Source organism: Amblyraja radiata, chromosome 1 (assembly GCF_010909765.2).
Source record: "Amblyraja radiata isolate CabotCenter1 chromosome 1, sAmbRad1.1.pri, whole genome shotgun sequence".
NCBI classification, from domain to species: domain Eukaryota; kingdom Metazoa; phylum Chordata; class Chondrichthyes; order Rajiformes; family Rajidae; genus Amblyraja; species Amblyraja radiata.
In genome coordinates this window covers 31,468,938-31,486,226 of record NC_045956.1, presented here as the reverse complement: position 1 = coordinate 31,486,226, position 17,289 = coordinate 31,468,938, and the positions used below count along the sequence as shown (strand labels likewise).

At 43.9% G+C, this 17,289-nt stretch overlaps 1 protein-coding gene across 2 annotated transcripts; it reads right to left on the bottom strand.

Annotated features, from left to right (window-relative positions):
* Positions 1-2,108: 2,108 nt before the first annotated feature.
* On the bottom strand, positions 2,109-16,152 carry fgb (fibrinogen beta chain). Of its 2 annotated transcripts, none has more exons than XM_033019711.1 (8): positions 15,892-16,152; positions 13,247-13,432; positions 8,627-8,810; positions 7,841-8,068; positions 6,862-6,975; positions 6,631-6,753; positions 4,358-4,643; positions 2,109-2,449 (listed from the first exon to the last, which is right to left on the bottom strand). In XM_033019711.1, exons 1-8 carry the CDS (start codon positions 16,006-16,008, stop codon positions 2,173-2,175), a joined length of 1,515 nt encoding a protein of 504 aa, XP_032875602.1. In that variant the 5' UTR covers positions 16,009-16,152; the 3' UTR covers positions 2,109-2,172. The 2 variants fall into 2 exon arrangements, with proteins under 2 accessions (XP_032875602.1, XP_032875596.1); XM_033019705.1 differs by having other exon boundaries at positions 15,850-16,082.
* Positions 16,153-17,289: the final 1,137 nt, after the last annotated feature.

Below are 17,289 nucleotides of genomic sequence, written 5' to 3'. Positions count from 1 at the left end.
AAGGCAAGGAGGTGCAGAATGTGCAGGAGCATTCTATAAAGTATGCGTCTGTTCGCATCACAAAACGGCACGCTGGGCATCTCGGAAACGCGGCTCAAGTTGTGTCGAGCTGGCGCCTGAGAAATATCCCAGAGCCTAGGCCCAATGAGCAAATCTGTTGGGGTGGGGTTAAGCTAATTCAGAACCACTCTAAGCACACGCCTCTCTTCGACACCCGCCATGACAGGGTGAGGAGTGGCCACTCCCGCAGCCGCAACATCCCCCTCCCCTCGTGGAGCAACACGCTGGCTGAAAACAGCCAAATTCCTCACTTAGCCCATCCCGATAGAAACTAGGCAAGCCCCTTCGATTGATGCCCGCCACCGGGAGCTGCGAGACCCCCCTTAGGCAACAACCCCGACGGAAAAAATACGTGGCCAGAGCATGCCATCTGGGAGGGGGGTTCTCCGCATACATATACCTCCGCAGAGTCCTGAGACGGAGAGCCGCCACCTAGGTACGCATGCATACCAAGGACTGGCCGCCCTCCTCTAACAGGAGACTCAGGACCGCTGCGGAAACCCAATGCTTTATATTTCCCCAAAAGCAATCTACCAGCTTCTTCTGTAAAGCAGTTGCAAATATGGAAGGCGGGACAAGAGTAGCCAGCCAGTACCATAACATGGAGGCCACCAGCTGGTTTATGACCAACACCCTCCCCTGAAAGGAAAGAACTCCAAGCAGCTTAGACCAGCGCCCCAGCCGGGCAACCACTTTCGTCTCCAACTCCTACCAGTTTGCCGGCCAAGCATCCTCAGTGGGACTCAGGTACACCCCCAGATAGAGGAGGTGCATGGTGCTCCACCCATACAATATCATCTCCTCCGGCAGTGAGTTTACCTGCCACTAAAAGTCCAGAACACTTACTCCAGTTAACCCTGGCAGAAGATGCAGCTGAGAAAATCTCCTGGCAGTCACGCATCCTCCGCAGGTCACCAGGATCAGTGAACGTAAGGAGTACATCATCGACATACGCCGAAAGAAACACCTCCTCCCCCGGGCCAGGTAGGGCCAGGCCTGTCAACCTCCTCCGAAGAAGACACAGGAACGGCTCCACACAGACCGAGTACAACTGACCCGACATGGGGCACCCCTGACGAACCCCCCTCCCAAATCGAAAGGGAGCCAACAACGCACCATTAACCTTCACAAGGCACTCCACTACAGCATACAAAAACCGGACCTGGGCCACGGAATACGGTCCAAATCCAAACGCTTGCAGCGTCCCGAAGAGGTATTCATGCACTACCCTGTCAAAAGCCTTCTCCTGATCAAGAGACAGAAATGCAGCTGACTGACCAGTACCCTGGGCTAGATGAATCAGGTCCCTAACCAGGTGGATGTTATCCTGAATGGAACGGTCAGGGACTGTATCGGACTGGTCTGGGTGAATCAGTTGGAGCAGCACGGAGCCCAGGCGATTTGCCATCGCCCGTGCAAAAACTTTATACTCTGTATTTCAACAGGCAGAGTTCGCCCTTCTTGGGCAGTCTCTCTCCCTCTCTCCCTCTCTCCCTCTCTCCCTCTCCCCCTCTCCCCCTCTCCCCCTCTCTCCCTTTCTCTCTCCCTTCCTCTCTCCCTGCCTCCCTGTCACCCTTTCTCTCTCCCTCTCACTCTCACTCTCTCCCTCCCTCTCTCTCTCTCTCTCCAATGGGCTTGTCTATTGTGCGTCAGTGAATCAAACACCTGCTTTTTAAATGTGCCTCCAACTCGAGATAAAACCTTTTCAATGAAAACCAGTTTACTTTCATCTCTCCAGCCAATTTTTCAAAAATGCTTTCTCTCCTCTCAAAATGTTTGACGACATGGAAGAGGTGTAACCAAAGAGACTGGAGGGTGTAACCATGCACTCTAGCGTTACTATAGACTTAAAGCCCCCCCAAAAATGTCAGCGATGTAAATTTCTTGGAATCTTCATTTCATTAAAGCAGGTTGTTTTCAGGTGCAGCATATTGACAAATGTTTTCTCTTTCATGTACTTTTAATATTTTGGTGAATTCACAAAAATGTCTCCTTGAATCAATTCTCTATTAATGATTCATAAATAAATTAAATGCAAACAATAGAAATAAATGACAACGTGAAATACATGCAATATTTATTTTTGCTTCCACATTCCTTAAATGTTTGAGTTTATGCTGCATCGAGCACCGATTGAGGTATTTGTTCATTGTGTGGATTTGAGTTTGAGAACATTGGTCGCATTTTCATGCTCATCTTTTTCAATGAATACCATGATCCTTTCCAGTCCATCCACACTATTCCATCATCAGTGCCATGATTTGTCATTTGTTTTGTATAGTGCCCGTTCCAATAATATCTACCATTTGGATTTGCAGAATGACACCTGTTGTACCACCATCCACCGCCATCTTCTCTTGCGCATTGCTTGCTTGGGTCATTGGGTAACCTGCCAACGTCAAAACAATTTAAATGGCTGGTTGTGCGGAAAGACGTTTAAATGTTACTATTTTCAATCACGTTACAACAAAAACTATGTGAGATGCAATGTTTACCTGAGGGAACGATGTACACATACATCTTTTAGAAATTTTATTTCAGAAAATATATTCTCTTTTGGAAGTAGCTTGAACTTTAGTTTTTATGCTATAACTTAATTTAATTGTCCATAAAATGTAACCTTGAAAATAGATCAAATATTGGACGTAATTCCCAAAAGATTTTTTGTTTAGTTTAGTTTATTGCAAAAAGAAATTCCTCCTCATCTCCTTCCTAAAAGAACTTCCTTTAATTCTGAGGCTGTGCCCTCTAGTCCTAGACTCTCCCACTAGTGGAAACATCCTCTCCACATCCATTCTATCCAAGCCTTTTGAAAGTGTCCCCACTATTTCAGACTTCATAAACTTTTAATAACAGACATCAGACAGCCAGACATCATCCTTTTTGACAAACCATTGGGATTAATTCGGTTCGCTGGACAGAACACCCAGCTTTAAACAAAGCAAACATTGCTGCTTGCAGTGTGTTGTGAAGAACTCCCGACAGGTCAAAGGGCACTGCCATACTCCCACTCCCACTCCCACCGCAGCAGTTCTGGCTCACCTACTGCGGAACTCACCTGGAGTGGGACCCTCATCCCTGGAGAGGCTCATCTCCTGCTCGTCCTACAAAGACTGAGAACCGTAAGGTGAAAGGAGTGGGCGGCTGTGGTGGACCATGCACAAGGGGCCGGTAAGAAAACCTGGGGGGGGGGTCTAACCTTCTGTGCCCTCAGGATCGGCCGCGGGAAGCACCCCGCTGAGGCACAAGAGCTGAAGGCTGGGCAAGAGAAGGATGATCCGGAGAGAAGATGGGGTGGCCAGCAATCAAATGATGCCACGAACCATTAATATATGGCCAGCTGTGTCACATCTTTGCCTCAGATGTGGAATAATAATGATACTGACACAATATTTACAGGTTATATTCCTTGGTCTCTGTGTTTATTATCTCACTCAGCCATGGCCTCCTGCCTTGGCTCACTCAGTGCACATGCGATCTGACCTCCAAATCAGCTGATACAAAGGTCAAGATATTTGCATATCATCATCTTGACTCATTGTCATGAAAAGCAGCAGCTGGGATTTTGAAAATGGCACCTAAGTCTGGACTCTGTGGACTGCTCCTATATATTTGGCACTTAATCGGGTGTTGGACTTATGTATGGCCATAATCTTACTGATCTGTGTGCAAAAAAATAACTTCAATGTGCCTCGACACACATGATAATAAAGAACCATTGAACCATTGTATTGCAGCTTGCAGTTGTTCTAGCATCCTGGAAATCCAAGTCACCTGAATCCCTCCGCCACTTCTGAAAGTGTGTGTTGGACGACACACCTGAATTTCATAAATCTTTCAACATTGCTTTCTTCATTGAAATGTCAATGAAAGAATCCTGAACTTTAAAACTATCTAAAACCAAATTTTGCTTAGTTTAGTTTAGAGATACAGCGCGGAAACAGGCCCTTCGGCCCACCGAGTCCACACCGACCAGCGATCCCCGCACACCAACACTATCCTGCGCACGCACTAGGGACAAATTACATTTATACAATTACACCAAGCCAATTAACCTACAAACCTGTACGTCTATGGAGTGTGGGAGGAAACCGAAGATCTCGGAGAAAACCCACGCAAATCATGGGGAGAACATACAAACTCCATACAGACAGCACCCGTGGTCAGGATTGAACCCGGGCCTCTGGCGCTGCAAGGCAGTAGCTCTACCGCTACGCCACCGTGCCACAAATATTAAATATAAATATTAAAATATTTTGTGTAACAAAATCAGGACATACTGTTCTCCCAGACTTACCATCCATCATTGTCTCTGTCATATGTACTGAACATCATGTCCTGATGGATAGTCATCGATCGGTTTAGGCCAAAGAGCAGTTTGCTCCCTTCCATAAGTGTATTGCCAGCCACTCCTGAATAGCCATTGATTGAAAGCCGATATTTGCTGATTTCAGACTGTACCACAAATGCATTATAGTGGGCATTCACACGGTTATCCGACCAGTCTTGCATTTCAAAGAGGAGCACAGAAGGTTTCAGTTTTGTCAATTCACTGATTCGATCATTTCCCAGCCAATATTCACCTGGAAAAAATGGTATAGAAAGTACAATTGCAATCCCAGGTTGTCAGCAACGTGAAAACAATAGGCAATAGGCAATAGACAATGGACAACAGACAATAGACAACAGACAATAGACAATAGGTGCAGGATTAGGCCATTCGGCCCTTCGAGCCAGCACCGTCATTCAAAGTGATCATGGCTGATCATCCACAATCAGTACCCCATTCCTGCCTTCTCCCCATATCCCCTGACTCCGCTATCTTTAAGAGCCCTATCTAGCTCTCTCTTGAAAGTATCCAGAGAACCAGTCTCCACTGAGGCAGAGAATTCCACAAACTCTGTGTGAAAAAGTGTTTCCTCTAAATGGCCGACCCCTTATTCTCAAACTGTGGCTCCTGGTCCTGGACTCCCCCAACATCGGGAACATGTTTCCTGCATCATACACCATCACAATGAAGAAGTGCTCTCTCTTCTTTTCAATTACTGATACTCTGTTCGGCAAAAGATCACTGCGCAGCAACCCTTGCTTAGAAAGGTTATTCAGGATCACCACACTTGATCAAAATCCATCCTGACTTGTGGTGGCACGGTGGCACAGCAGTAGAGTTGTTGTCTTATGCCCCTGTCCCACTTAGGAAACCTGAACGGAAATCTCTGGAGACTTTGCGCCCCACCCAAGGTTTCCGTGCGGTTCCCGGAGGTTTTTGTCAGTCTCCCGAATGGTCGAAAGTGGTGTCCGCTTCTTCTCTGGAGAAAAGGAATTTGTGACGTTTCGGGTCGAGACCCATCTTCAGAGTGTGGGAGCAAATGGGAGCCCCTAAAGAAAACCCACTTGCTCACAGTGACACGTGCAAACTCCACACAGACAACACTGGAGATCAGAATTAAAATTGGGTTGCTGGAGTTGTGAGGGAATGGCTCTACTAATTACACCACTGTGCAACCCTATAATAAAAAATGGTTTGGAATTTATAAGAAGGTAGACAAAAATGCTGGAAAGACTCAGCGGGTGAGGCAGCATCTATGGAGCGAAGGAAATAGGCAACGTTTCGGGTCGAGACCTTGCTTCAGAATTTATAAGAAATCATTTTACTTCATGAAATCATGTTTATGTTGCAGTGGCTGATTCATATGTTGTTTGACGGATAGATATAAAAAAAATATTGGAAAGGTTACTACCTAAGAGCTAAATCTAACTCTCTCTTGAAAACATCCAGTGAAATAGCCTCCACTGCCATCTGTGGCAGAGAATTCTACAGATTCACAACTCGCCGGGTGAAAAAGTTTATCCTCACCTCAGTCTTTATTTTTTTTTCAGATTTGCAGCAATTATGTTTCATTTTGTTGTGCAAGACTGCGCTAAAAGGCATGTTAGGTCATGCAAGCAATACGATAGTTGGTTGGAATTTTGAGAGGTGCGAGAAATTTCATGCGCTGTTCTAAATTCTGTAATAATTGCTGAAACCCATGGTGGAAAACATAAACTCGATCCTGGAATTACTGGAGAAGCAGTCTTTGCACTTCCTGGATAGACTGAACCCATCAGACCAGTTAGAAAGGCAAGGTTCGGGATTAAATTCCCATTTAAAATGGGGCCAGTGCATGTAGAGTCACTCCAGAGGTCCACAAAGTTCATAAGCTCCTTATGTGCTTATATCGGATCAGGTGAAGGTTGTGACAATTCTACCTCAGAATTGCATGAATCTTTATGGGCCTAGTTATCAAAGACTAAATTAGTCTTATTTTTTAATGTCTCTGCCGTTCAATAATGATTAAATCTTTATTGGTAATACTCCATGCCGTGCTTGCTTACAAGAGCAACTAAATAGACAATAGGCAATAGACAATAGGTGCAGGAGTAGGCCATTCGGCCCTTTGAGCCAGCACCGCCAATCTCTGTGATCATGGCTGATCATCCGTCATCAGTAACCCGTTCCTGCCTTCTCCCCATATTCCTTTACTACCCTATTTTAAGATTTAATGTTTTAAATGTGTTTTACAGTCTCACCTGGAGTATCACAGTAACCTTTTGCTGAATTCAATGCTATGTTACCAAAGCCCTTTTTGTAGTCATCCCAGGATCTGCCAAAGTCAACACTGCCATCTTGTCTATTTTGTATCAGAGTCCATCCTGGAAAACACATATGTTATCATGAATACAAAATAAAGGAACAGTGAGTGAGATATTCAAAATGTAAATACAATTCTATTATTTGCATCCCAAAGACAACATAGGTACCTCCTTCGTCTGTTGTCATATCACAAAAAACTTTGTAAGGTAACTTGAAGGAATCCGGTTGTATTAAGTAAAGCTGAGATGTTTGACCACCTTTTACGTAAATCTCATTACATTCTGCAAAATAATCAGATTTATTTTTAATGGAGAAACATAGAAACATAGAAAAATAGGTGCAAGCCTAGGCCATTCGGCCCTTCAAGCCAGCACCGCCATTCAATATGATCATGGCTGATCATCTAAAATCAGTACCCCTTTTCTGCTTTTTCCCCATAACCCTTGATTCCTTTAGCATAAGAGCTAAATCTAACTCTCTCTTGAAAACATCCAGTGAATTGGCCTCCACCATCTTCTGTGGTGGAGAATTCCACAGATTCACAACCTTCTGGGTGAAAAAAATGTTTCCTCATCTCAGTCGTAAATGGCCTTCCCCTTTTTCTTAAACTGTGATCCCTGGTTCTGGACTTCCCTCAACCTCGGGAATTTTTTTCCTGCATTGAGCCTGTCCAATCCTTTAAGAATTTTATATGTCTCTTTATATGTTTCGATAAGATGCCCGCTCATCCTTCTAAATTCCAATGAATACAAGCCCACTTGACCCATTCTTTCATCATATATCAGTCCCGCCATTCCGGGCATTAACCTGGTGAACCACACTGCACTCCCTCAATAGCAAGAATGTCATTCCTCAAATTAGGAGACCAAAACTGCACACAATAGGTGTGGTCTCATCAGGGCCCTGTACAACTGCAGTAGGACGTCCTTGCTCCTATACTCAAATCCTCTCTATGAAGGCCAACATGCCATTAGCTTTCTTCACTGCCTGCTGCACCTGCATGCTTACTTTCAGTGCCAGGTACAGCAGGCAGATGAACAAGGACACCCAGGTCTCTTTTCCTAATCTGACATCGTTCAGATAAAACTTAAAGATATACAATAATGAGAAACTAAAGATGATGAATGACTTTTTAATGCTACAGACCTTTGCCTGAAACGACTGGAATGTTGCAGGAAACTGTGCATGGGTCTGCACAATATTCTTTCTGTTTCAATACTGCCCGTTCCAGATTTTGCAGCTTCTCTTTGAGACTGTCCACCAGGGAACGCATCTGGCGAATGGATGAAGGAAGTGTTGTTGATACCGTCTCTTTGACCAATGTAAAACGTTCCTCAAGTTCTGTGTTGTATGAACTCACCACGCCATTGTTACCTGTGAAGAATGCAAGTGTTACAGCAGAACATATAGAATAAATGAGTTGACAGGCGGATGAATACAGTACATAATATATGGGTTGTGTAGTGGCCCTTGCTTTCCCTCTCTCTCTATCCCTTCCCAGTTCTCCCACCAGTCTGACTGTCCCCTGATTACATTTTATCTCTGTTTGCTTTGTTGTTACCTTCTCCTAGCTAACAATGATCTATTCTACATTCTCCTTAATCTGCATCTCCCTTTGATGTCTCGTTTCCACATCCCCTTACCCTTCCTTATCTCTATCTCCCTCTCCCCTGACTCAGTCTGAAGAAGGGTCTCGACCCGAAACCTCACCCATTCCATCTCTCCAGAGATGCTGCCCGTCCCGCTGAGTTACTCCAGCTATTTGTGTCTATAATAAATGACTTGGTTTCAGAAGATCAAGAAAATCTTAAATAAACAAAAACCAAAATGTTGGATCGCTTAGCAGGTCAGGCATCTGCTGAATATTTCCAACAATTTCAGTTTGTCTGTCAAATTTTTAACTTCTGCGATTTGTGGATGGTCAATGCTTACCTAAGTGTCGTGATTCACGCTGGTTCATTTCATTTTCCACTCTTTCCACATAGATATTAATTCTATTTGTAGACTGGGAAAGATTTGAAATTTGCAATTGTAAATTTCGCACGACTGGTTTCATGTTGCTTTCCTCCTTTAAAAGAGACGTCCTGAGGACACATCCGTTTGGGCAGAGTACTCCCTTTAAAAGAAATCAACGAGAAATCAATAACGTGAGCAAAGCTTAATTCACAATGCTTCTGATACAAAATTGAATATCATCGTTTAAATGAAATCACAACTTATTTTCTAAAGCTTGGCTTTCTTATTTCTGTCATGTTAACTTCTAATATAAGGTGATCAATTTAATTGGCCTTAATTAAACACGATAGGCACTTGTTCAAGAAGGAACTGCAGAAGCTGGAAAATCGAAGGCAGGCAAAAATGCCGGAGAAACTCAGCGGGTGAGGCAGCATCCATGGAGCGAAGGAAATAGGCAACGTTTCAGGTCGAGACCCTTCTTCAGACGGTAGGCACTTAGTGATTTAAATATTCTGAAGCTGGTTTCATTGCTTCTTCCTGGTAGGGTTCAATTAAGCCAATGGTCATTCAAGGTATTCTATCCCAATACATTATGATTCCTGAACTCTCCTCCGTTTAAGGGATCATGGCATTATCAGATAGCCAACCAGGACTAGATATTTGACTGACAAATGCTGGCACTTAGTATCAGGCTTGTTCATTATCCAAAAATGGAAGTGTAAAGGCCCACAAGCGGTGATGGTACTACGAGATAAAGGATACTAAATGTCCTAAGCCTGCACTATCCGATTGTACACAGCTCTCAGAGCTGACAGCCTGAATATTTGATTTCAATGCTGTTGCTCTTCACTTAGAAAATCCCCGCGTAATACAAAGATGACAGATATCCTTCCCTTTTTTTGTAATAAAGAGCCATAAGACTCTTAAGCTAAACCATAGATCACAATCAGTAAGGATAGGCCTCCACAATACCTGTCCCCCACTAGAATGCATTCTCATTCTCGTGCTATACTCCCAAAACACTCACGACTCTGTGGCCAAATTGGGCTCCAATGCCATCAACTAGTTGTCAGGAAGGAATACAGGATGGAGGTAGAGAACTTGAGGGCCTGTCCCACTTAGGCTAATTTTTCGGCAGTTACTGGCACCCATCATTGGTCGCAGCAGGTCGCCGAAAAATTTCAACACGTTGAAAATCCAGCGGTGACCAGAAAAAGGTACGACTCTTTGGGTGGCTACTCACGACCATACAGGCGTCACCCCGCAACATGTTGTGAGTGGTGGCCCAAAGAGTCCTGTATGGTCGTGAGTAGTGGCCAAAGAGTCGTACCTTTTTCTGGTCGCCGCTGGATTTTCAACATGTTGAAAATATTCGTCGACCTGCTGCGACTATGACGGGTGCCGGCAACTCGCCGAACAAAATCGCCTAAATGGGACAGGCCCTTTAGTAACATGGTGTCAGGACAAAAATCCCTCCCAAGACAAAGAAGGTTGTTTTTACCTCCACGAAGCATGGTGGAGTACATGCCCCATTCAGCATCATTGGTGCCGAATGGTGAAGGGATTCAAGTTCCATGGTGTAAACATTACCAACAATCTGCTGTGGACCAACCATGTTAAAAGGACAGCCTAGAAGGCACTCCAACACCACTACTTCCTCAGGCAATAGAGGATATTCGGTAGGTCTTCAATGACTTGTGCAACCTTATAGAGATGCACCATAGAAAGCATATTGGCAGTTTGCGGTACAGCTTGGTTTAGGAACAGCTCTGCCCAAGACTGCAAGAAATTGTAGCCTGTTCCATCACACAAACCAGACTTCCTATCATCTCATTGATGGCATTGGACGAGAATTAGTCGTGAATGTATAGGGAGTATTGCAGTAGACTCCTTCTACACCACGCTGTCTCGGGAAACCAGTCAATCCTAATCAAAGACCTTTCCCATCCCGGTCATTCTGTCTTATCCCTGCTACCTTTATGCTGATCCAGTAGATCCAGAAGCTTGAAAGCGTGCATCATCAGATTCAGTACTAGCTTCTTCCCCGCTGTTAACAGGCTAATGAACAGTCTTTCCATAAGCATTGATGCAGTCCCGATCCTCCAACCTGACCTCATTGTGGACATTGGATTTTTTCACTGCAACTGTTACACTACAATGATGAGAATTACATTCTGTATCTGTATCTTTCTCTTCACTCTACCTATTAGATAGAGTCATAGAGTGATACAGTGTGGAACTGGCCCTTTCATCCAACTTGCCAACGTGCCCCAGCTACACTAGTCCCACCTGCCTGCATTTGGTCCATATCCCTCCAAACTTGTCCTATCCATGTGCCTGTCTAACTGTTTCTTAAACGTTGGGATAGTCCCAGCCTCAACTACCTCCTCTGGCAGCTTGTTCCATACACCCAAGACGCTTTATGTGAAAAAGTTACCCCTCAGATTCCCGTTAAATCTTTTTCCCTTAACCTTGAACCAATGTCCTCTGGTCCTCATTTCCCCTACTTTGGGCAAGACATTCTGTGCATCTACCCGATCGATTCCTCTCATGATCTTATACACCTCTATAAGATCACCTCTCATCCTCCTGCGCTCCAAGGAGTAAGGTTCCAGCCTACTCCAGTTTAAAGGGGGTGCCGTCCTGTGGGGTATGGCTGCCCAGCCTGCAGATGTCCATTGTTTCTCTCTTTTTTTTAATTTTTAGTTAGTTGAGTTTTTTGTTCTGGAGTTCTAGCCTTTTTTTATGTGGGGGGAGAGGGGGGGGGGAGGGGGAAACAGCTTTTCTAGGGTCCCTACCTGGTCGGAGAGACAGCTTTTCTCCGGGCTGCACCGTCGACCCGCCCTCGCGGCCTACCAGTGGGCCTGAAGCGTGGTTTCCTGTCGGGGACCGCCCAGAACCTCGGCTTCGGCGGCAGCACAGCGCTGGAGCGCTATCGCGGAGCGGGCGATGCCTTGCCCAGGTCGCCGCGCTGGAGCTCCGGTGAGCTGAGACCGCCGATAAAAACATCGCGGAGCTGCGGGACTGTGGAGCGGCCAGCTGCGGGCGGCGCCGCTGACTTTAACATTGGGAGCCTGGGATCTCTCAGCGAGATCACCAGTGGTGGAGCCCCATCCGGCGCGGCCCTGTTGGCTTCGGAAGCCGCGGTCTCCGGTAAGGGAAGCGGCCGTTCCAGGTTTCCCATGCCGGTGAGAGGATTCTCCCGACGCCGGAGCACCATCACCCGGCGAGAACGGCCTGGAACATCGGGCCTCCGTAAAGGCAACTGTGGAGGCCTCAATAGACCCGACTATGGGTGAACATGGGATGGGGACTGGACATTGTGCCTTCCCTCATAATGGGAACCATTGTGGGGGGATGTTTTTATGTTTAAATTTCTTTATTGTTGTTATGTTTGTATTCTTTCTTTATGTGCTGCATTGGCAAGAAGCATTTCACTACACCTAGGTGTATGTGACCAATAAAATAACCTTTGAACCTTTGAACCTTTACTCAACCTCTCCCTATAGCTCACACCCTCTAGCCCTGGCAACATCCTTGTAATTCTTCTTTGTACTCTGTCAGCTTGACAACATCTTTCCTATAAAATGGTGCCCAGAACTGAACACAATGCTTTAACTGTGGTCGCACCAACGTCTTATACAACTGCAACATGACCTCCCAACTTGTATATTATTGGATTTGAGCCTGGCATGATTGCATAGAGTATTATCTGATTTGGTTGGATATAATGCAAACAAGGCTTACTACTGTCCCTCGATGTACATGGCAATAATGAACCTAAAGCTGAATAAACCTGGATAGGAAAAGTTTAGAGGGATATGAGCCAAGAAGATGAGCCTGTTGAGGAGGGGGCATTTTGGTTGGCATGGACAAGTTTGGTCGAGGGGCCTGTTTCCAAGCAGTAAGATGCCATGACCTTTGATCACTCCCCATCATTCTGAAGAATCTCCCGGCTGCTGCACTCTGCGGCAAAAGCAACATGTCACCACAAAGTCTTTGAGGTAGTGAAATTAATATGACAAACAGACGCTGAACAAATAAATGAGCCCAACAAGGATAACTGCAGAGCAGTACCGTTCCATTCCTTCACTACCTCATCATTCCTCTTGCTTCTCTTTATGTTCCCCCATTCACACTTTTATCAAGGAGACAAACTTCACTAGAATACCAAAAGTGACTGGAGGGCTCCAAGCAATTTTCTTGATCCCATGCAAGACTTCACGTATTGTAAAACCAACAGCCTGTCACCTTTTAGAGAAGCTAATTCCAACCCTCCCTAGTCATGTTCTCTATTTAAACTACATTCATGCTGATCGTGGATGCCATTACGCAATTAGTATCAAGAAGTATGCAGTCTCATTGTTCGGGACATAATTAGTGATTCCTTGCATAGCTTTGCAATGAACATCCAAAACTACCCAAATTGTTTGAGAGAAGTGACTGCAGAAACCAGGCTCAATTATCCTCTGTACAGTTTCACATAATTCAACGGATTCAAAGCTAGAGAAAAATGATCTATTTCTGTATTCATTTACTCAAAGAATCTTTCTCAAAGCAGTCTCGTTTCTTCTGGCTCATTGTCTGTTGTCTTACCAGATCTTTGATGAAAGAGGTGCAGCCTCCTTTGTCGTTGACAACTTTCTGCTGTCTAGATGCTTGTGCCTGGAATGGGGTAGTCCGATACCTTGATGTTCTGGTGCTTGTGACTAATGGTTGACGTCTTTCAGTCGTAAGATAATAGCCGTCATGTCTGTAACCTCGAGGATCTTTTATCTTCTCCTATGTAGAAAAATAATCAAAACACTGAATGACATAACACAACAGCTTTATGCTTTTCCGACTTCCTTTCCCGTGTTAATTTAAGTTTTAGTTCAATGATTTAAATTCGAAAATAAGTTTTTTTTTGGTACATCAGTATATCGCAGTAAGAAAATCTCCCCTTCATCTAAGATGGACGGCATTTGTTTCTGAATCCACCTATTCACAATTCTAAGTTCCAATGCAACAAATAAATTCCAACTTACTGATCGATAATTTCAAAGACATCCGATAGTAGGTATTAAAAAAGCAAAGTGTGATTTCCTCGACTAAATTAATGCATTTTAATAAATATAAATAAGACCAAGATGCTATAAATATATGTGCAGGAAGGAACTGTAGTTGATGGTTTAAACCGAAGGTGCTTTAAATATAATTGGCATTGAAATGATATTGCACAGAGCAATGTTTCCATGCATTATACAAATAATGTAGAACTTAGAACAGTACAGTATAGCCCACAATGTTTGTGATGAACAAGGTGCCAAGTTAAACTGATCTCATCTGTACATGATCCATATCCCTCTATTCCCTGCACTTCCATGTGTCTATATAAAAGCCTCGTAAACTGCTATCATATCTGCCTCCACCACCACCCGGAAATGCTTTCCAGGCCCCCACCACTCTCTGTGTAAATAGACTTGCCCCGCACATCTTCATTAAACGTTTCCCTTCTCAACTTATAGCTATGGCCTTTAGTGTTGGATATTTCCACTCTGGGAAAAAGGTTCTGACTGTCTACCCTCTCTATGCCTCTCATAATTTTATACACTTCTATCAAGTCTCCCCTCAACTTCCGATCTTCCTGAGAAATCAATCCAAGGCTATCCAAATGCTCCCTGTAGCTGAAACCCTCTAATCCAGGCAGTATTCTGGCAAACCTCCGCTGCACCCTCTCCAAAGCCTCCGCACCTTTCCTGTAATGGAGGCATTCAGAACTGTACACAATACCACAAATGCGGCCCAACCAAAGTCCTATAGAGGTGCATCACGACATCCTGGAGTAAATGGTTTTTAATTTGAGACGTGGTGTCTGTATGTGATTTGGTTCTTTGTACATATATTTCTAAAGCTGACTATGTGTACAACATGGGTGTGTATAAATGCTGGAAAACGACACATGTACAGTGGTAGCATGTGCCATATATACTCATGATAAACATCACATGTTGGAACTTTTTACTGGATTTTCTGATTGATGAGAGCCTTGGAACTCCAACACTGGGCAAGTCTTAATCAGAGTTAAGACCTAATCATACTTCAACTAATCACCCCATCCTTATTAGGACCATTGTTAGAAAATCTAGCACTGAAGATTCCTGAGGAAATATTGACCTTCCATAAAGTAGATTTGTGTTCTCCTTTCACATTCAGAATGATCACATCCATCCTACCTGCAAACCCCCCCCCCCCCCCCCCCCCCCCACCCCCCATTTATTTATTTATTTAAATAATTTTTAAATCGAATTCTTTAACTTGTCATGTAATAGAATGCAAGATGTAATTTAATGCATGAATGTTGAATAAAACAAATATTGAGAGTAATTTGAAACTCACCTCTATGAATCCCACCTTCGGGGCAACATGATACCTCTGGAACATATTGTTAGGGCTGGTGGACATTAGGGGTCAAAGCCACAAGCCTCAACATTTGTTTTTTCATTACTCTGTAACCCAAGTGGTATGGGGACAGGATTGAGTGGGGGTTAGTTGGTGCTGGGGAAATGGGGAGATAAAATAAATAGGCACAAAATGCTGGATAACTCAGCGGGACAGGCGGCATCTCTGGAGAGAAAGAATTAGTGACGTTATGGGTCGAGACCCTTCTTCAGACCACTAGTTCAGCTGGTATTATACTGTTCATTCTGCACTACCAAGGAATACCAGCCGTTTTTATTACATACTTTCAATCACATAACACAAACAATTTTAATTAATGCAGGAACACTTTGTCAGTGTGGTTTACGCAAGAGATTTGTGTGATTAGAAAAAAACATATGCTTGAATTTTACACGCGGCCTGGGAGCAATAGCGGTAGACCTACTGCCTTACAGCGCTTGCAGCGCCAGAGTCCTGGGTTCGATCCTGACCACGGGTGCTGTCTGTGCGATATTTGTACGTCATCCCCGTGACCCGCGTGGGTTTTCTCCAAGATCTTCGGTTTCCTCCAACACTCCAAAGATGTACAGGTTTGTAGGTTGATTGGCTGGTATGTGCAAATTGTAAATTATCCCCAGTGTGTGTATGTAGGATGGTGCTAATGTGCGGGGATCACTGGTCGGCGCGGACTCGGTGGCCGAAGGGCCTGTTCCCGCGCTGTATCTCTGCACTAAACTAAACTAATCCTCATTGATAAAGGCGTCCCTCAATAAACTCACCATACGCACCGCGCACGACACGATGAAAGTTAAATTTCTTACTGTATCATTTGTGGCTTGAGGAGCATTTGTGACTTCTTCATCATCGTCTTCACTATCATATTCCAAGATTTCTTCGGCTGCTGCGATGCAGAAAAGAAATACCAAAATTAATTTCATGGTGACGACTCTTTATTGTTTACTTACTGCAGCATTGCACATTTGGCCAAGTCTTTCTGAAGTCTTTTCCCTTCCGTTTTATATGTTTCTGCACTGACCGCAAGGGAAAAGGGCAGAGATTGGTGTCATTGTTTGCTACTCTATCAATCTTTATCAATGAGTTAATATTTAAACCAGACCGCATTTGCCAGCATCAGGTGGTGTGGAGAGCAGTTCAGCCTTCCTATCTGTGAAGCATCACTAATGCAAAATAAATCAATGTTTGGGTGCCTTGAGGATGACTTGTTTTACAAACATAAAATATATGTTTTTTATACATAGCATTCATATACGTAGCGCATATGGCACAACCTAATAGCATTTGGGTTCTTGATAACGGAACAATTTACCTTCAGGAATGATTGCAGAGATTCTTTTCGATAAAATCAATATTGTATTCAACAAAGTTTAAAGAGAAATCCTTTCATATACATTCTGTTTTGTGTCAAGAATATAACAGCTTTTCACTACACCCATTAAACGCGTGAATAAGCTCAACCAAACTAAGAGCTTAGATTTTTTTGGGGAGTAAACAAGTGATTTTGTCTTTAACCCTACCCTTACCTATTGAATAAATCTGAGTGTTATACTGAAGCTTTCTTGAATTAGATAGCCATATCAGCATGGGACCATTTACATGGAATTGGACTTGTGTGATTTGGGCAAATAACTATTAATTCTTTTATCACAGAGCAAAAAATTATTTCATAGGTACAAAATGCTATCCAATAATTCAGCAGGACAGGCAGCAATGTCTCCCAAATATAGATACAAAATGCTGGAGTAACTCAGCGGGACAGTTAGCATCTGTGGAAGAAGGAATGGGTGACGTTTCTGGTTGAGACCCTTCTTCAGAGTGAGAGTCAGGGGAAAGGGAAACGAGAGATATAGACGGCGATATAGAGAGACATAGAACAAAGAAATGAAAGATATGCAAAAAAAGTAGCGATGATCAAGGCCATTGCTAGCTGTGGGCGAGGTGAGAATGAGTTAGTGCAATTGATGCAACAAGATGAATTGTAAAGGAGGTGCTGGGTGAAATGGTGAATTGTGAAATGCTAACAGGATACAGAAAGCAGGAGACCAACATTGTGTTTGGTGGGAGAACTGCGAATGACAATATATTTAGTAAGAGATTGGGTGCAGAAGGCTGCCAGTTGAGGAAGGGCTCAATGGTTGACAGACAGGTATTTTTGAGGAGATTTGGAGTAATGAGATTAAACATACTCATTCAATGATTCA